Source organism: Cherax quadricarinatus, chromosome 18, assembly GCF_038502225.1.
Source record: "Cherax quadricarinatus isolate ZL_2023a chromosome 18, ASM3850222v1, whole genome shotgun sequence".
In the NCBI taxonomy this organism is placed as follows: domain Eukaryota; kingdom Metazoa; phylum Arthropoda; class Malacostraca; order Decapoda; family Parastacidae; genus Cherax; species Cherax quadricarinatus.
Window position 1 is genome coordinate 16,914,444 of NC_091309.1, and position 21,519 is coordinate 16,935,962.

Here is a 21,519-nt window from a genome sequence, read left to right on the forward strand (position 1 = left end):
TATTTGCATGTGTACCAATTGTTGAGATGATAAGCCTTGCTATATCCAACACAAGCCAGTAAGGCCATGTTGGTTCTCCTCCACACATGTCCCTTTCAACAAGCAACATGTACTGCAATTTTACATATGATAAAATTTATTAGTATACTAAAAAAAAAAAAATCAGCATTTTTGGAGGGGTTTAGAATGTAACCCTAATTTTTCCATACATTCTTCACTTTTTGTAACTCCTTTTTTGCATAAAACAGTGATTTTCAGGAAGATATCCTTCACATTTTGAGGGGGTTTACTGAATTTCAATCCTCTATTTCAACTATCTGTTTGGGGTTAAAGCCACTACATCTCATTTCTTTTTTTTTTTTTAATTCATTCTGGAACTCTGTATTTTAATGCACTCTGGAACTTCATATTTTGTATCTTATACATTTCCTTTTCCAGTCTGGAAATTTTGTCATCCTTGATTCTTTGCATTTTGTCATGCACACTATTTTGCTTTTTTGGAAAGGTAAAAGATTTGGTTCTACCTTGCTCTCTTTACCATTCCCTCTTCAAGGTTTCTTTCTTCCTTCCTCCTTACTCTTTAGAGGGTAATAAAACACTGAAATTAAAAAAAAAATAACTTACTGACTCATAATTTTATCAAACATAATTTGAGTATTGCCCTAGGTTTAAGTAAAATTCTGCATATGCCTGTAATAATGTATGTTAATATAAATATTTTTTTTAAGGACCAGTATGGATTGTTAAGACTCACTTCCCCTTAAACCTTGATTAAATTTGTGTAGTTTTATAATATTGTTTAGGGAAACTTAAAAATATTACATAATTTGAAAACCTTTGCACTGATGAATTTAATTTTGATAACTAAAATTTATGCTCTAAATGATTTTGTATGTTCTTGAAGATGATTTTTATTGATCCTGCCAACCTTCAGAGAAGAGCAGTCGAGAGCAGCGCACAGTGGACATGTCTCCAACATATGAGAGTGAGGAGAAGAAATATGCTGGTGAAGAGAAGATTGTCACTGAGGAGAAGGTGACAAAAGACGTAACAAAAGATAGTTCTAGTATTACAATAAGTACTACATCAGCAGCTGTTATAAAGGAGCCTACAGAAAAATCTAAACTAGAAATGGTTATTAAAGAAACAACTGTATCAGAGCCAGTTCAAGAAACAAAGATCGAGTCCATCATAAAAGAGCAAGTTGTCTCAGAGCCCATAAAAGAGATGAAGGTAGATTCATCTTTCACCGAACCTGTAGTTTCGGAACCTATTGAAGAAACTATTACAACAGCAGCAGAAGAGGTTATTTTAAGAGAAGAGCCACTAGATTTGTTGGAAAATAATAAAATTCATTTTACTGTGGCAGAGGCTGAAGAGAAAGTGATTGAGAAAGATGAACAGGTAGTAGAACAGGAAGCATTAGAGAAGCCTATTGTTAAAGTAGTAGAAAAGCCTGTAAAGGTTGAGGAGAAAATTCTAGTAATGAAGGAGGTATCTGAAGTGCCTAAAGACATTTTAGCTCCAGAAACAGAGGACCAGCAAAAGATACAGACGACAGTTACAACAGAGATTATAAGTGGACCGGAAGGAATTCTGACCCCTGTTACTACCACAAAGAGAGAATCATATACTACTTCAGAGGATGGAACTGTACAAGAACATATTGTTGTTACAAAACAGATCACTAAAACTGTTGTTGATGGATTACCAATGGAAGAAGAAGACAAGTCCATCATCCTTCAGAAACTTGGTGAGGAACTAGGCAGACTGGATGAGAAGTTAGAGGAGAAATTCAAGGAGAAGAGAAAAGCAGATGAGCCAGAAGGTAAATGTCAGTTGCACGTCATAGGGGATATGGGTTAAAAAGAGCTGGAGTTTTAGATAATAGTTTGCAGGAATAGCACGCTTAATCCTCAACCTTGTGTGGGGAACACTTGTCTTGCCTGCTGTAAATTGTCCATTAAGTGTCACCTAACCTTATTAATAGAGAAAATGTAAGTAGATAAATGGTTTTAAGGGCATCCCGAATCCCTGAAATTTCTGTAGTCCATTGAAAGTCATTTTTTATGTAATTATAATTCCACATCAGTAATCGCTTCAGAAATATTGGGTCTAGGCTATTCTTAACCACTTTGCTGGAAATTTATTTATGTTGACTTAGGTGATATATAATACCATAATTATTTTATATTATTTACATCCCTAACATCATTATTTGCCTTTATTAAATTGATCCTTATTGGAAAAATAATGCATGATTGAGTTTATTTATTTAGTATACAGCTTTAAGGCTAAGGTGTTAGGATACTCATTTGGGATTTGGGATATTCATTGTGTATGTGCACTGTATGATCAAATATTTCATTATGATAGTGGTGGTAAGCATTTTTTTTAATTAAATGTCTTCATGTTGGAAAAGCATTACATAACTACACTTTAATATTGAAGCTTTAGAAACATTTAAATTCTAGATGTTCTGAAGACATATTTGCATGCAAGTATACAATAGCCATGAAATAAATTATCCCTTTGTTAAAGCATGTGTGAGGTGAATGCTCTTCCCTACTAACCTGAGTTAGTTGCTTAAATTATACATGAATTTTATAGGTTTTGTTATTACAGAGAAAGTTTATTATAATGCTACAGGTTTTTAATGAATACATTGTAGGTTTCTGTCATTATGCTTTGAATTTCATAGGCCTTTTCCTTCAACATCGGAAGCTTGACCAGTTAAAAGCCAGTACCACATTACATAACTTTGACACAATTCCACAAATTACCATAGTTTCTGAAAACACATTAGACCTATACTATACTCTGTCTTACCCTTCCTTCGGCTTCTGTAACCACCCATGTGCAGGTTTCTTTTTAAAGCCTTTCCATTAGACCATGTGTTTTATTATCATTGAAGTGATATGTTTTGTGCATGAACATCTTAGTAGAGAAGTGTAGAAATTTTGTCAACTTTATAGAGTAGACCTTTTTTAAAGTAATTTGAAGTAATGCATCAACTTTTAAATTGAGATTTATCATTATTTTCATTTCATTGGAAGATTATTCATGAATGTATATATGTTTTTATACTGTACATTTACTTGATAATAGATAGCTGTATGTAATGTCTTTGTTGAGAAGGATAATGTCGTACTAAGTTAAGTGATTTGTTGGCTCACTTTTGCACTGTTGCACTGATCATAGTGGCACAAGAAGAGGTGATAGAGGAAGCGGTAGTGGCTATGCGTCGTGAGGGCCATGCCCAACCTACCTCACAGATTGTGGTGGAACATGGCTCTCTGCCATCCACTCTTTCTGTGACCACCACTACTACCACAACAACTTCAAGGATCGCTCCTATACCAGGTAGAATGGTTTATATCACTAAGATGATATATTCTTGATATCAAATCAGTTATGAGGATTGAAGCTGATAAACAATTATGATACATAACATCTGTTTAATTCCCAACCATTCATTTGTTTTAAATATCCATATATTGTATGGCTAAATTGTTGTTCATAAATAATCATACATTTTAAGTTGCAGTTTTTTACTCAACACACCTTATGTTTCCTCTAAATGTCTCTCTGTCTCCCTTATAGTTTTTTTTTTTTTTTAAATTCAGTCCTCTACAAGTGTTGTTGATAGCAAGGAATATTTTTTGGTTATTCATGATATGCAGCTAAGGCACACGTATTAGCTTCATTCACCTAACACGTTTGCCTATCACCAGCATCTGCTTGAGGATGCATTGCAAAGCTTAGCTCTCAGTTTAATTTTTTCCCAGTCATGAAATATAGGATAACATTAATTCATTACTGGTTAAGAGAAATAGAAAAGTTTTCTTTTTTTAAAGTGAATTTTGTTTCCTTAATAAATTGGATTACTGTATGAGAGCTTCTAGTAATTATAAAAGTATATAAGTTGCTATAATTTTTTGGTCCATGTCTTTACCCTTGTCTTTGGTCTTGTCCTGTCCTCTTCCAATTTTCCTCTTTTTCTTCTTTTATATTACTGTATTTTGATGCTTCTTCTGATTCACGTCCAGAGTTGAATGTGTGTGGAGCAATATATGATAAGTGTAAAGAATGAGGCAAAACAATTAGTAATATATTCATAGACATATCCTGACGACATTTTCTTTTATATACACCTTATCTTGCTATCAGTGTTATTGCATGTGCATATAAGTGTGCTGCAGCAAAGTAACTTTACTAAATAATTACTTTTGTTATGCTATATACAGTACATCAAATTGCATCTTCTGTAATTGTTTCAATACTGCGATTGTATCCATAATGTAGTAATCTCATTTTTTATATAGTAAAAGAAAGGTAATAAGTGAAGGACATAAGTTTTAGTTTTATATTAACTGTGTATTCATTTGTTATGCACTTAACCATTTAAAAAATTATCGTTATACTCTGTAATATATATTGTTTTCTCATGGTAACTTTGCTACTATATGCTTTTCAGAAAAAAATACATGAGTGGGCATATCCTTTTTACATACTGTTCTTTTACATTTTTTTCTTTTGACCAGTTGTTTATGGCTATATTTTACTCTAATTAACCCTTTTAACATGCACCATTTAATTTTGCAAAAAACTGGTAGAAAACTGCAGAGCAAACCTTTATTATATATTGTACTATGTTTCCTTCTTGGTAGACCTATATCAGTTTTTTTTCTTTAACCTCAGTGGCCATCTCCCACTAGGGCAGGGTAACCCAAAAAGGTAAGGACATCACCATCGTTCATTCATTTGCTGTCTTACCAAAAGCATTTTGACATCACAGTCAGTGTACTTGGTTATTAGTATTTTCATTTTGTGCTTTGTATTAATTAACCCTTAAACGGTCCAAACATATATATACATTCACTTGCATAGCGCCCCAGATTTTTTTAGAGAAAAAAATTGTCTTTTTTTAATAGGAAAAAAGAGCATATGGTACCCAGGCATCCCCAATTATTTTAATATGGCACGCAATGAGTGCACACACCCATTCTCTCATGTCTAGGCGACTCAGGCTTATCGTGGCAATGTTGAATGAATGACAAAGAAAACGTATATATACGTTTGGGGCGCTACGCGTGTGAACGTATATATACGTTTGGACTGTTTAAGGGTTAATGAAACTCTACCTAGGGCTAAACATTGTTGATAATAGAGGTTTGCTCTGCACTAAAAGTCAGTCTACCATACCTGTCAGCAGTACTCATCATTCTGCAAGTGGTAAAAATGTTTTATCAACTAAAAATATATAATTGTCATGGTGCTAATTCAGGTGTGCTGTGACTTTTTTTTTTTTTTTTTTTTTATGAAGGGGTCCTGTCTAAGGTCTTGAGCAACAACATTTTACACAGGAAAAAATAATGCCCTCATATCTGATTCACAAAGCTGTACCCAATACTGTACCTAACTGACTTATGGTTTTAACCAGCTATCATATCATGAATTTGTCTATTCTGAATTAGCCTCTCTTTTACAAGCAGATAATGAGTGTTAGAAATTTCTGACTCAAAATCTACTTGAAGAAAACATTGTTAAAATGAGTAGCAACACTGATAAAATATAGCATATTTAATAGCTGAAGTGATGATTTTCCAGATTTATCAATATGCCCCTGCCCATTAGACATCACCAGTGATGAATTCAGGATAAAGTTCCACCACATGGTTGGTGGAACAGACTCCCTCACCAACCATTTGTTTCTGATGTATTTGATTTTGATAATTCAAACTTTTTTTTTTTTTCAACAAGTCGGCTGTCTTCCACCAAGGCAGGGTGACCCAAAAAGAAAGAAAATCCTCAAAAAGAAAATACTTATTCAAAATACTAATTCAAACTTATATACTTATATACAAACTTATAACTTATATTCAGGTAAATATTGTAGCAGTATAGTGTGCTAAGATAATCACCAAAAGATGAACAGCTGCTTATTACAACAGACCCTCTAAGACTATGATCTCATGGCTTATAAGTCCCACTGTGTAGAAAAAGTTCCATCAGCAGAAAAGAAATCTCAAAAATCTTCATTATATGTATATACAAAAGTTACATAAAATAAAAAAACCAAAGAAACACACCGCATATTTATAGAGAATGAGTCACAGGGTCTTATGGCAATGTATGAAGTGACTTAACATTGTTTAGAGCACTTAGAAGTGATAAAGTTGGAAGATCTAACATTCAAGGATAACTAGATCTTGGAAATAAGATGCCAAGCCAGTGATGATACTCTTAAAAGTCACTTGTTTTCTTTAGAGTAAAATCTTGCTATATGCTTACAGATATGGAGAATGTAGAGAACTTTTACTGTCTATAAATATAATCAAGTTCCTACATTACTAGAAACACTTGAAGTCCCTAACTGTATTCCTTGGAACATAGGTAGAAATGTACATCATAATTTACACTTGGAAAATTTAAAGGGATTGGGCTCGAATCTGCTCACAGAAATCACTCTACAAAAGCAAGAGATTTGGCGGATGATACACTTTATCCCAGTGAAGAGCAAGAGTGTAATGAGTACACTAAGAATAACACAGTAAATGTAAAGGAACCAAGATTTTCCAGCACCCTTCCTTCATACATCACTGGAATTACAGACAGACCCCTAGCTGTGTTCAAGTGGGAACTTGATAAGTTCCTCACGTTATTTTCTGACCAGCTTTGCTGTGTCACATACAATGAGTTCTCTGTGGCTAGCACCAGCAGCCTGGTGTGTAAGGGAAACATAGCAGTAAGGAAACAAGGGTGTAGAGCAAAAATGGGAGCAAAATATGACAACACATTAATTACATAAGACACTTGTGTGCAACATTAGCCAACTTTAAAATAGCATTTACATATGATAGATAGGGAAATGCTGGAAGAGCTGTTCACAACATACATTAGGCCAAAATTAGATATGCAGCAGTACAATAAGACCCCTGTATACATGGGAGATGCGTTCCAAGGACCTGCCGCAGATACTGAAACCTTAGATAGTAGCAAACCTTATACAGTAAGTCCTCTGCTTACAAACACATTGAGAATCTTCTGTACTGTGTATAATATCATTATTATATCATTATTGTGTACAATACAGAAGGTCCCCAACGTATTCATAAGTTGAAGACTTCCTGTATTATGAATATTATACACAATTCAGGAGGTTCCCAGTGTGTTTGTAAGTCAAGGACTTGCTGTATATAAGTCCTATACATATCTGTTATGAAGGTTAATTGATAAATTATGCACAGTAAGTAGAGAATTATCACTTTTTCATTGATGGGAAGCACTTCATGGTTTCTCTTAGGCTTTGAAGAACTTTCACCATCACAGCTTTTGCACTTTGAGGCCATTATTAAGTAAAATTAGGGATTATTTGTAGGCCACAGTAAACCGTGGATAACTGAAACCGTGAATACTGGATCCGCAGAAATGGGGGGGTCCTACTGTAGTATGGTATCTACATCATTAAAACATGCGAAAAAACTGGAAAATTCTATTGTTGGCTGATATGAAAAAGACGAGATATGATAACTACATTCAAGATTATAAAAGAATATATAACTGACAGAATAATAGGTCACAAAGGTAAAATAAGGAAGAACTGCCAAATGACTGCTTGAGTGTTTTTCTTCACTAACAGTAATAAGAGAATAGATTGATTTACAAAAGCAAGTAGTAAGTGCAACAACCACTGGGAATTTTGAAAATCTTTGATGTTCTAAATACTGTTACTGATAGACTAGATACTGAAGGCAGGACACCATGAGCTTTGCTCTGTTCCTTTAGGTACAAATAGGCAATTGTAATGTCTCCCAAAAGTGGTTACTGTCTTATACTCTGAATCTGTATTTAATAATTAATTCAAGGGGGGCTCCTTGGCGTGGTGAAGAGGCTCTTGGTCTGAGGAATTAGACCTGTCGGTCTCCTTTCTCAGACCGAACCTAATTAACCCCCAATCCCCCCTTCCCTATTCCATCCTCCCTATCCTCCCCTTTTTCCTTTCCTCCTCTCCCTCCCCCCCCCGCCCGTTTGCCCTTCTTCTTTTTGGCCTTTGGGATTTTTCCCACAGGCGTGCTAGTTCCTAGGTAGGGGAAAGGGTACCGGGGTCCATCCCATTCCGTTGAGGTTCTTGGCGGTGGCGTAGTTTGCCGTGGAATCTGGATAGCCTGGGGATGTCCCGATCCCTCTCCGGTATCCCGGAGAGTGGCTTTGGGTGTCTTTCAGGCGACTGGTGTATCTCTGGAAACCACCTTTCGGATTCCGGGGGTGGTGGCCGAAGGAGGTATGCTTTGTGGCGGATATTCGGCCGCCCTCTCTTTTGTCCACCGAGGTAGCTTGGCAGATGTGAGGTTGCTATCCCGGATTGCTAGTTTACTGGCATGATGGGTAGGGTATGGCATGGGTTCCATGCTGCATCTATGCTACTTGCGATGCTAAGGTCCTCTTGGGCGCGGAGAGAGATTTCTGGCCCTTTCATTCCTACTAGGAACTATCCCTCCCCATTCCCCCCTTTTTTTTTTATTCTTTTTTATTTTTATTTTATTTTCTTCTTTCTTTTTTTTTCTTAAAAACAAAAAGAAAGAAGTAACCTAACCATGGCAGCCCTAGTCCATGAACCTGATTCCCCCGGGCCCCTTCTTGATACCGCACCCTGTTCTGACCCCGCCTCATCTTTGGACCACTCTTCGGACACTCCTCATGCCTCTGTACCTCTTGTCGGTGCTGTTTCCTCACTCGCTTCAGGTACTGAGGTCTCGACTGACTCCTTTGATTTATCTGACCTCCGCTCTCCTTTGACTATGCTTCCGGCCTCTCTGTACAGAATGCTACCCAAGCTCATGATCTTTCTCTTCTTTCCCATATAGATACTGTTCCTGTCACTATTGAAAAACATCATTCCTTCAATTCTTGTAGTGGTACTGTCATTCTGCCCCATACCATAGTTCAACAAAATTTCCAGACATGTGGCAATGACATTCTTGAACAACTGGAACTCCAAGATCTCCCAATCCTCAAGGTAGACACTTATGTTCTTCCTGCCCGCGGGTGGAGACGATACCCTAGCAATGTGGCTCGTTTAACTTTTGACAGCCGTGAACTCCCATCCTCAGTTTATGTGGCAGGACAACAGTTACAAGTTCGAAAGGTGATCCCTACACCGCAGCAGTGTAGAAATTGCTGGCGATTTGGCCATCCAGCTAAATATTGCAGATCCATAGCCGAATGCCCGGTCTGTGGTGCCGATGACCATTCTAATACAACTTGCAATCGACCTCCCTCTTGCCTTAATTGTCATGAGGCTCACCCTTCGTACTCTCGCCGTTGCCAAGTCTACTTAAATGAGCGGGAAATCCGTTACCTCAAAGAGGCAGAAGGTCTCCCTTATGCCATGGCAGTTTCTCATCTCCGCCTCCGAGGGAGACTACCTTGTGTTTCTTATTCCCGTGTTTCAAAACGTCCCCCCACTTCTGGGGTCCCATCTTCTGCAGCCTTCTCTGTGGTTACCTCTCCCATAGTCACTCCTGTATCTAATTCTTTTGCTGTCCTAGGCTCAGACGTTCCTACTTCAACGCCTCAGTCTGTTCACGCTTCTTCGTGTTCTCCCTCACAAGCCTCAGTATCGACGAGACCTCGTACGACACCTCCTCCCAATCGTCCCTCTACTTTTCAGAAGTCAAAAAAAGGTCCTTTAACCCCTCCTTCCCTACTTCCACCTCCTCATTTTACCTTCCCTGTCTCTGTACCAGGTTCTTCCCCTCTCACTGGCTCTGTTACAAGTGTAGAGGTTAATCCTCCTCCTCGTACTATACCTACCTCCCCTGTTCCCTCCCAGGTTTCTTCCTCTTCTGCCACCTCCCAGGTTTCTGCCTCTTCTGCCCCCTTCCACGCTTCTTCTCCAGTTCCCTCCACCCTTTCGCCCCCCCTACCTTGGTACAGTCCATTACCGTTCCAATCTTTACTCATCCTCCCCCTACCATCTCCAATATTGTCTCCCATACGACGTCTCTGAATTCCGAAACACTTGAAGCAATCTCTGAATATATTGCAGAGACCAAACCATCAATGGACACTGATCCACCCTCTGTTCCTTCTCTCTCCTCTCCTCCATCTGCGCAACTCCTTTCTTCACAGCGCACCATTCCTTCGCTGCTTGAACGTTTTCCGCTGCCTCCGCATGTGGACTTTTCTAACCCCTCTAGTCCATAGGAACCCTTACCTGCGGATTTCAAGTATTTTTATCATTGCCAATCATGGCCTATTTACAGTGGAATATACGCAGCCTCGGGTAATCGGGGTGAGCTTCAGATGTTACTCTCCCAGTTTTCCCCTGTTGGTGTTTGCTTACAGGAACCAAAATTACACTTTGCTGTTATCTCTTCCATCTCAGGCTATAATTTATTGTATTCATCAGATCCTTTTCCTGATGGGACCTTTAATGAAAGTGCCCTTCTTCTGTGCAATGATATTCCGTACCATCAGCTATTTGTTTGTACTTCACTGCATTACACAGCAGCCCGTATCCACTTGCATAGGTGGTATACACTCTGTTCTTTTTATCTGTCTCCTTCTCGGGCATTATCTATTCCGGATATTGCCTTTCTTGTTTTGTCATTACCGCCACCGATTCTGTTACTTGGCGATTTTAATGCCCATCATTTCCTCTGGGGGGGGTCTCACTGTGATTCCCGTGGCATTCAGTTAGAGGCTTTTCTTGCCACCCACCCCCTCCATGTTTTAAATACAGGTACTCACACCCATTTTGATCCTCGGACTCACACTCTCTCTTGCATCGATCTCTCAGTCTGCTCTTCCTCCGCCGCATTAGACTTCACTTGGTCTGTTCTCCCGGACTTACATGACAGCGATCATTTCCCAATCATTCTTACTTCCCCTTCATATTCACCACCTCTTCGCATCCCACGCTGGCAATTTGATCAGGCAAATTGGAACCTTTACTCACACCTAACTGTTTTTAGAGAGGTTCCTTCTTCATCCTCCATTGATGAGCTTTTACAGCTCTTCCTCCTCCGTTTTAACCTCTTGCTTCTAATTGTATACCCCAAACTTCGGGCAGGCATTCTCAGAAATGCGTGCCTTGGTGGTCTCCTGCTTGTGCTCGTGCAGTACGTTTGAAACCTGCTGCATGGGACAGGTACCGGTACAATAGAACCACGGAGAGACTTCTTGATTTTAAGCAGAAGCGTGCGATCGCTCACCGTGTCATCCGTGACGCTAAACGCACTTGCTGGCGAGATTATGTCTCCACCATCACCTCTGCTTCCTCTATGAGTGCAGTCTGGAAAAAAGTACGAAAACTGAGTGGTAAATATTCTCCTGACCCGGCTCCTGTTCTGCGGGTTGCCGGTGTTGATATAGCAAACCCACTAGATGTTGCCAATGAAATTGGCAATCATCTGGTCCGTATTTCTCAGGGACTCCATCTATGCCCCTCGTTTCTTTCCTCAAAGTCTGCCAGAGAGTTAGCACCCTTGGACTTTTCTTCTCTCAGAGAAGAACAGTATAATGTGCCTTTTACACTTCAAGAACTGGAGGCAACACTCTCAGCTTGCCGATCATCGGCAGCTGGGCCCGACGACATTCACATTCGTATGCTACAACATTTACATCAGTCAGCCCTTGCAGTCCTATTACGCCTTTACAATCTTATTTGGTCACAAGGAGTTCTTCCACAGCTGTGGAAATCTGCCATTGTTCTCCCTTTCTGCAAACCAGGCACTACGGGACATGAAGCCTCCCACTATCGTCCCATTGCTCTTACCAGTGCAGTTTGCAAAGTGATGGAATGCCTGGTAAATAGACGTTTAGTGTGGTATTTAGAGACACACAACAGTCTCTCCACTCGTCAATATGGCTTTCGTAAGGGACGTTCTACCATAGACCCCTTACTACGCTTGGATATGTATGTTCGTAATGCCTTTGCGAATAACCACTCAGTTATTGCCATATTTTTTGACCTTGAGAAGGCATATGACACAACTTGGAGGTATAATATTTTAGCCCAAGCCCACTCTTTAGGCCTTCGAGGCAATCTACCATCCTTCCTTAAGAACTTTTTAACTGACAGGCATTTCCGTGTTCGGGTTAATAATGTGCTCTCCCCGGACTTTATCCAAGCTGAAGGTGTCCCCCAGGGATGTGTTCTGAGCACAACACTTTTTCTCCTTGCTATTAATGATTTGGCCTCTAGTCTTCCATCATATATTTGGTCATCACTCTATGTTGATGACTTCGCTATTGCCTTTGCAGGAGCTGACTGTCACCTCATTACAGTTTCTCTCCAGCATGCGGTCAACCGTGTTTCCAATTTTGCCACCGCACATGGGTTTAAATTTTCCAGCACTAAAACCCACCAAATTACTTTCACTAGACGCTCTGTCATCTCCGATCATCCTTTGTACCTCTATGGCTCCCGTATCCCTGAACGTGATACAGTCAAGTTTCTGGGCCTCCTCTTTGACTGTAGGTTATCCTGGAAACCTCACATTACCTCTCTGAAGGCAACTTGTCACAGCCGGCTGAACCTTCTTAAAACCCTTGCTCATCTTTCGTGGGGAGCTGATCGTCGAACCCTCCTTCGCCTACATTCCACCCTCATTTTATCGAAACTTGATTATGGTGACCAGATCTATTCAGCGGCATCTCCTGCTACTCTCTCTAGCCTTAACCCCATTCATCACCAAGGATTACGTTTATGCCTTGGTGCTTTTCGCTCTTCCCCTGTCGAGAGCCTCTATGCAGAAGCGAACGTTCCATCCTTATCCGATCGCCGTGATGCCCATTGCCTTCGCTACTATGTACGCTCTCATGATCTCCGCAATCCTTCCATTTATAGAATGGTCACTGATATTAGTAGACATTCTTTATTTGTTCGCCGCCCCTGTTTACTCCGTCCCTTCTCTCTTCGCCTTCATTCGCTCTTGTCTTCTCTTCAATTACCACCTTTCTATGTTCATGTAGCATCTCACTTTTCCCTACCCCCCTGGGAAGTTCCAGCTGTTCGAGTCTGTTCTTTCTCTCTCCCTTGCTCGAAAGCCCAACTGTCTATGGTCGCTTCCTGCTCTCTTTTTCTTGACCACTTCCACTCTCATTCTCATGCCATTGCTGTGTACACAGATGGCTCTAAGTCTTCTGACGGTGTAGGATTCGCAGCAGTGTTTCCGGACAGCGTCGTACGAGGGCATTTACTATCTTCGGCTAGTATTTTTACTGCTGAATTGTATGCCATCCTTGCAGCACTTATCCGTATTGCATCTATGCCTGTGTCATCATTTGTGGTTGTCTCAGACTCCCTTAGTGCTTTACAGGCTATACAGAAATTTGATACACCTCACCCCTTAGTCCTCCGTATCCAACTTTAGCTACGCCGCCTCTTTACCAAGCATAAAGATATTGTTTTTTGTTGGGTCCCTGGTCATGTTGACATACAGGGCAATGAACAGGCAGACACTGCTGCGCGGTCAGCAGTACATGACCTACCAGTTTCATATAGAGGTATTCCATTTACGGACTATTTTGCTGCAATATCTTCCCACCTTCACACCCGTTGGCAACAACGTTGGTCTACTATGCTCGGCAACAAACTTCAATCTATTAAACTGAGTATAGGTTACTGGCCGTCTTGTTATCACCAGTGTCGAGGTTGGGCGACTACTCTCTCCTGTCTTCGCATTGGCCATACTCGTCTTACTCATGGATATCTCATGGAGAGGCGCCCTGCTCCTCTCTGTGAGAATTGCCAAGCTCCATTATCAGTCAGCCACATTCTGTTGGACTGCCCACTTTATCAACGAGCATGCAGAATTTACCTCCGTCGTCGTCTTCGCTCCGCTGCTCTCTCTTTACCTTCCCTTCTCGCTGATGGACCCACCTTTCATCCGGACTCTCTCATTGACTTTTTGACAACAACTGACTTACTTCACAAATTCTGATACCTTCAGCCCTTTCTACTTTAATCTCTTGCTACCCTCTACCCCCATACTATCCCCTGCCCCGCTGTTTTCTGTAACCCACTGATCATCCCTCCTCCCTTCTGCCACCCAATACCCTCGCTTCCTTCCCTACCCTGCAGTGCTGTATAGCCCTTGTGGCTTAGTGCTTCTTTTTGATTATAATAATAATAATAGTAGTTATTAAAAATTTATTTTTGGATAGGTTTTTAAAAAAATTGCAGCCAGTAATAATCTATAAATGTAAAAGAAACAAAAGGCAAGTGTTTTTTTAGTTTGATGAAAATTAATGGTAGAAATTGAAGGTAATTTCTACCATTAATTATCATATAATCATAATTATCATATAATCCCTCCTACCATGAAGGTAGGGGGGATTATTATTATTGGTATATTTAGTAGGTAATCTGATTCATATGCTCATTCTTTTTCCTTCTTTTCTTCTTTCTCCTTCCTTCCTCTTCCTCCCTCCCTCCCTCCCTTCCTTCTTCCTACCCACCTCCTTCCTACCCGCCTCCTTCCTACCCGCCTCCTTCCTCCCTCCCCCCTACCGACCTCCCCCCTACCTCCCTCCCCCCTACCTCCCTACCCCTACCTCCCTCCCCCTACCTCCCTCCCCCTACCTCCCTCCCCCCTACCTCCCTCCCCCTACCTCCCCCCCCCTACCTCCCTCCCCCTACCTACCTCCCCCCTACCTCCCTCCCCCCTACCTACCTCCCCCTACCTCCCTCCCCCCCTACCTCCCTCCCCCCTACCTCCTCCTCCTCTTCCTCCTCCTCTTACTCTTCCTCCTCTTCCTTCTCCCTCCTCCTACCTACCTCCCTCCCCCCTACCTCCTCCTCCTCCTCTTCCTCTTCCTCCTCTTCCTTCTCCCTCCTCCTTCCCTTCCTCCCTCCCTCCCCCCCCTTCCCCCTCCCTCTCTCTCTCTCCATCCCTCCTTTCTTCAACCAAGCACAGCATACATATAATAAGAATTACAAATGATTGCTGAAAACTAATTGATTAATGGTTATGAGGCAAGACCAGAAGCTGGAGTAGAACAGCACAAATATGGGAAACAAATCCTAAGATGAAGAGAAGCTTGAAAACATTCAGAGATTTGTCCTGAGACTAGCCCTCAAAATAGACAACTATGAAGATGTCCTGGAGAAACAATGACTTGGGGAACATGGTCACAACATAAAAGTATTGACAGGCTGAACAGGTTAAGACCAAGCAAAAGAGCACAAAAGTAAACTAAATACTACAATGAACAACAGATAAGTGAAGTAATTCCAGCATGAGAGTGATGAGCAAGTAGAACATACCAAAGAAGAAAGTGGATGAAACCTCTTGTATTTTATTCAAAATATAAACACAACAAAAGCCAAGGGACTGGGGAGGCATCTCACAACTTGATTAATGATTAGGTTACAGGGCCTTGAAACTGAAACGTGATCCTTACACAGAGTACGCATATTTTTGGTAATGTTGTTGGTAATAAATTATTTACTCATTACGGTAATATTCTTATTTTTTTATGCAGTATTACTGTACACAGATTTCTGTTCAGATTCATTTAATATAGAAGTTTATGTCCTGAATCTCCCAGTGCTATTTCATAATGTGTCAACAGATGGGTTCACTCAGACGTCTGTTGAGTTGAGTCAGATGTCCTCTACACGGGGCACCGCTGAAGTGAGTTTCCCAGCCACAACCACCACAACTGATGATATTGTCATGCAGATGGGACAAGGTATGTATTTGTCAACCAGGTTTTCTTATATAAAATATTGTGCTTTTATAGGATGGAGAGGAGGAAAAGTAAAATTTAGCTGATTATGCATTTTATAGTGGCATATGGAACAGTTTAATGAATCAGATGAGTATAGAGTGGAGTTTTTTAATTCACCGACTGTGTTCCAAAAAGGTAGAGTGGCCTAAAAAAAATTATAAGAAAGGCAAATAGAGGCTACAATAAGTCTGTAGAAAAGTCATTTTATGAAGTGTGGGTACAAGATTCTAAATTTTTTATGGCACAAAGCATTGAATTATCTCAATTCTTCCAACATCTCCTCTACATCCCAACATTACTAACCTCTTCCTTCTTTCCTCTTTTCCTTAGACTCCTCTCTTCTTCCTCTTCTTTCTTCTTCATCTTCCTTCTCCTTCCTCTCAATTTCTTGTATTTCTTATCTTCTCCCCCTCCTTCCATTTTTACTAATAAATTTCTTGTGCTGTCCCATACATTAGCCATATGTATTGCTGAATCTAATATATTATTACTGAGGAAACAGTATTGTGGGCAGAGTGTCCAAGTGCTACTTGTGTGTTTTGTCAACTAAAGCACAAGTAGCTAAATGTCTCTCAGAGGACAAGCTATGCATGCATCGATAAAACATGTGGGAGCAAATTGTAAAGAAAGGAACTGTGGATATCGCTATAGCATTGCCATTGTGTACTAGTATTGCACTTCAGCATTGCTTGCTGGTGTCACATTGTAGCAGCATCTGTTGGTGGTGTTGCACTGTAGCAGCATCTGCTGGTGTTGCACTCAGGAGCATTTGCTGATATCTTACTGCAGCAGCATCTGCTGATATCTCACTGCAGCAGCAACTGCTGGTGTTGCACTGCAACTGCATCTGCTGATATCTCACTGCAGCAGCATCTGCTGATATGTCACTGCAGCAGCATCTTCTGATATCTCACTGCAGCAGCATCTGCTGATATCTCACTGCAGCAGCATCTGCTGATATCTCACTGCAGCAGCATCTGCTGATATCTTACTGCAGCAGCATCTGCTGATATCTCACTGCAGCAGCATCTGCTGGTGTTGCACTGCAACTGCATCTGCTGATATCTCACTGCAGCAGCATCTGCTGATATCTCACTGCAACAGCATCTGCTGATATCTTACTGCAGCAGCATCTGCTGATATCTCACTGCAGCAGCAACTGCTGGTGTTGCACTGCAACTGCATCTGCTGATATCTCACTGCAGCAGCATCTGCTGATATCTCACTGCAGCAGCATCTGCTGATATGTCACTGCAGCAGCATCTGCTGATATCTCACTGCAGCAGCATCTGCTGATATCTCACTGCAGCAGCATCTGCTGATATCTCACTGCAACTTCTCTTCTTGCTGCTAACTTAGAACCATTAACCATTCTTCTTCTTCAAGTTTCCTGTTTTCTGACACATATCTCTACCCTGCTACCTCTGGTGCCAACAATTTTTTTATGCAAAAAAAAAAAAAAAATGTTTTTTCACTATATGTACATGGGTAATGTATTGGAACTTTTTTGTAGGCCTAAATTTTTTAGTAATAGGGATGATTTTAGTGGTACCAGTTTAGGATTGAGAATGCCTGACTATATCTTTGATGCTTTTGAACTGGTTACCTTTATACCTCCTGGGGTTGGCCTTTTGTAGAATTTTACTAATATATATTCACTCTTCGAGCTATTAATACTTTGTGATGGAATGCCTGAATTGTTTGTTAAAGTAGAAATACAAAAGTCAGGAAGTATTAAGAAAAATATTAATTTCCAGATGTCAGATGAAATGTGTATTGTATATAGTATTAATATATGGTGTTTAAAGAAGGTATTGTCCTGTCCACTGACTTGAATTTTAACATTTTTGGAATCATGGTCTCTCCTCTCCTTCTGTATAACATTGCACAAGCTATAAGTTTCTTCATTGAAAAAAGTGTAAATTAGATATCACATGAAAATTTTGTAATTAACGAATGTTGTCAGACTCCATTTTTATTATTATTAATATTATTATTTATTATTATTATTATTATTATTATTATTATTATTATTATTATTATTATTATTATTATTGTCATTATTATTATTATTGTTGTTGTTGCTGCTGCTGTTGTTAGTTAATCTTAGTTGTAAAAACATATGTTGACAAAATATATTCTTTAAGGCAGCTCTTTTAAGTTAATGGCATATAAAGTACATAATTTAATAATAATAATATGTATTTAATGATTAAAAAATTAGTACCGTAGTATAGTACATGTAGTATATATAAACGCTTAAGCAGTATAATGTGATCCTTTATTGACAACATTTTGCCCACACAGTGGTCTTTATCAATTATAATTTGATTCATTAGTATTTTCTTAGTTTTAAGATTATCGCTTATAGTGTTTAGTTGAAATATGCCGTTTGTTTTTGTGTTGTAAAAAGTAGATTATTTTATGTGAGTTTACCTCTATTATGGTGTGGAAGAACAGGTTTGTGTTAATTCTTATTTTTATTTTTTTAAATAAAAACAAAGAGAAGGATTGTGGAAAGATTATGAGATATTAATAATGTAATTAAAGTTGAGCTATAACCTAGTGCTGGAGTAAGCTAGCAGATAATTCTTTTAGATATATTTAATTATTTTTACCATGCTTTCAGATATGCATTATGATCCTTGCAAAGCAAAACTTAATAGTCATTTTTTGGGAGGGTATTGATTCATCTATGTGTGATGTATGAATATGATAAAAGTTCATTATTAAGGAATTTTGTAGAGAACTGTGTCAGTCTTCCTTCTTAGATCATTTATTAACATTACACATCCATTACATTATAGAAAAATTTGTAACAGATGAGCCAATGATATTTAAGCATATAATAAATAAAATGATACCGTACTTAAAAGTATAATGCTTAACATCAAATTTTCATTGCTTCTGTACCGTTATGCTCTACAAGTATTGCATCACAAACTACTCACCATCACTGAACCATCATTGCCAGGAATATTCCATGCCACTGTTGAAGTTGTAATAATAATAATAATAATAATAATAAAAGTGTTATCCAGAGGGCTGAGGAGGGGTTGTTGAGGTGGTTCAGACATCTGGAGAGGTTGGAACAAAATAGAATTACTTGGAGAGCGTATAAATCTGTAGTGGAAGGAAGTCAGGGTGGGGTTGGAAAGGTTGGCAGGTTGTGTGCGAGGGGCTTGGACTTCCAGCAGGTGTGCATTAGCATGTTGTATAGGAGTGAGTGGAGATGAATGATTTTTATGACTTGACATGCTGTTGGAGTGTGAACAGGGTAACATTTATGAAGGGATTCAGGAAAACTGGTAAGCCAGACTTCAGTCCTGGAAGTGGGAAGTTCAGTGCCTGCACTCTAAAGGAAAGGTGTTGATGTTGCAGTTTTTTACCTGTAGTGTAGGAGTACCTCTGGCAAGATAGTGATGGAATGAATGATGATGAAAATATTTCTTCTTTTTCGGATCACCCTGCCTTGGTGGGAAAATCAGTGTGTTAGTAAAAATTAATAGATAAATTATAAGAATAATAATAATAAGAAGAAGAAGAAGAATAGGCATGTAGTAATCAAAAGTATAATTCAGAGAGATATGAAGTGTTTTGTAGGTAGTAGGTTGGTAGACAGCAACCGTCCAGGGAGGTACTACCGTCCTGCCAAGTGAGTGTAAAACGAAAGCCTGTAATTGTTTTACATGATGGTAGGATTGCTGGTGTCTTTTGTCTGTCTCATAAATATGCAAGATTACAGGTAAGTCTTGCTACTTCTACTTACACTTAGGTCACACTACACATACATGTACTAGCATATATATACACACCCCTCTGGGTTTTCTTCTATTTTCTTTCTAATTCTTGTTCTTGTTTATTTCCTCTTATCTCCATGGGGAAGTGGAACAGAATTCTTCCTCTGTAAGCCATGCGTGTCATAAGAGGCGACTAAAATGCCAGGAGCAAGGGGCTAGTAACCCCTTCTCCTGTATATATTACTAAATTTAAAAGGAAAAACTTCAGTTTTTTCTTTTGGGCCACCCCACCTCTGTGGGATATGGCTGGTATGTTGAAAGAATAATAATAATAAGAAGAAGAAGAAGAAGAATAGGCATGTAGTAATCAAAAGTATAATTCAGAAAGATATGAAGTGTTTTGTAGGTAGTAGGATGGTAGACAGCAACCATTCTGGGAGGTACTATCGTCCTACCAAGTGAGTGTAAAAGGAAGCCTGTACAGTGGAACTTCTACTTACGAGTGCATCTACATGCAAGTTTTTCCAGATACAAGCAGTCACTCAGTCAAGTTTTTGCTTCCAGATGCGAGCGAAATTTCCAGATGTGAGCAGGCCTCAAGGAAGGTTCCTTGACGCTGGTGAGGGGCTATTGCTCTTGATCTAGGGAATTGGATCTCATTTATTTGTTGGACTATCTTATTGAAACTTGGGCAATGTATGATGGAAAGATGCTTCTTAACGTACACCAAAACTGAAAGAAATCAGACCATAAATAACGAAGTTCTTCTCAGCCATTGGCTGTCCTTTAGCGGTATATTTTCGGATGGTTTTTGTGGTTGTATTCTCATTTTTTTGGTCTTATTTAATAGAATGCAAGATATATTATAGAAATAGATGTGATTTTGACTGGTTTCACAACGAAAAGTACATGTACCTTGAAATTGAGTTCAAAGTAGCAGAAATGTTTGATTTTTGCCAATGTTCAAGAGTACATATATAAATGATGTCACTGTCTTATGTGTGTCCAACTGGCCAGCCTTATATGAAGTCACGAATGGGTTGACATTACATGTACAGTGGACCCCCGCCTTTATGACATTAATCCGTTCCTGAGAGCTCATCGTAAGCCGAAATTATCGTTAGCCGAATTAATTTTCCCCATAAGAAATAATGGAAATCAAATTAATCCGTTCCTGGCACCCCAAAGTATGAACAAAAAAATTTTTTTACCACATGAAACATTACCACATGAAACTGAAGAAGACATGCACAATTACTACTCTACTAAGAATAGAATACATGACACTTACCTTTATTGAAGATCTGGTGATAATTGATGGGATGGGAGGAGGGGAGAGTGTGGAAGTTATTGTTTAGATGGGGAATCCCCTTCCATTTGTACTTGAGGTAGCAAGTCCTTTTCCGGGGTTACTTCCTTTCTTCTTTTAATGCCACTAGGAAAAGCTTGAGAGTCACTGGACCTCTGTCGCACAACAAATATGTCCATAGAGCTCTGTGCCTCCCGTTCCTTTAAGACTTTCCTAAAATGAGCCATAACATTGTCATTGTACAGGTTGCCAACACGGCTTGCAGTAGCTGTGTCAGGGTGATTTTCATCCGTAAAGGTTTGCAGTTCAACCCACTTTGCACACATTTCCTTAATCTCTTTTTTCAATTCTATACTAATTCTCGCCCTTTTTACCACAGGGATGGCACTAGAAGCTTTCTTGGGGTCCATGGTGACTTATTTTGCAGGTACAAGCACTAAAAACACTGGGATAATGTGAAATGTACCAAATGTATGCATAGATGCGACCGCACTGGCTGGCTTGTAAACATTGGCGCTGAGGCCACATGTGGGATGCATCCCGGACGAATCACGTAAGGCGAGTTTTTTATCGTGAGGCGAGGCGAAATTTTTGCGTACAAATGCTTTGTGTGGCGGATTTAACATAATGCAATGCGTTCGTAAGGCGGGGGTCCACTGTATTTATACAATTACATTACAATAATGTAGTAGTCTGCATAACAGTAGATTGTCTATTTTTTGTGTG

The 21,519-nt window shown here is 39.5% G+C and overlaps 1 protein-coding gene across 22 annotated transcripts in view; it reads left to right on the forward strand.

Annotated features, from left to right (window-relative positions):
* LOC128689421 (ankyrin-2) overlaps positions 1-21,519 on the forward strand; it is a 989,227-nt gene that overhangs the window by 842,150 nt on the left and 125,558 nt on the right. For 19 of the 22 annotated variants that reach the window (XM_070086289.1, XM_070086299.1, XM_070086297.1 and 16 more), the window contains 3 exons: positions 935-1,828; positions 3,202-3,363; positions 15,586-15,705. In XM_070086289.1, coding sequence (XP_069942390.1) covers positions 935-1,828; positions 3,202-3,363; positions 15,586-15,705 — 1,176 coding nt within the window. The remainder of the gene's footprint in view (positions 1-934; positions 1,829-3,201; positions 3,364-15,585; positions 15,706-21,519) is intronic. The other 3 variants (XM_070086296.1, XM_070086306.1, XM_070086307.1) reach the window with 1 other exon arrangement.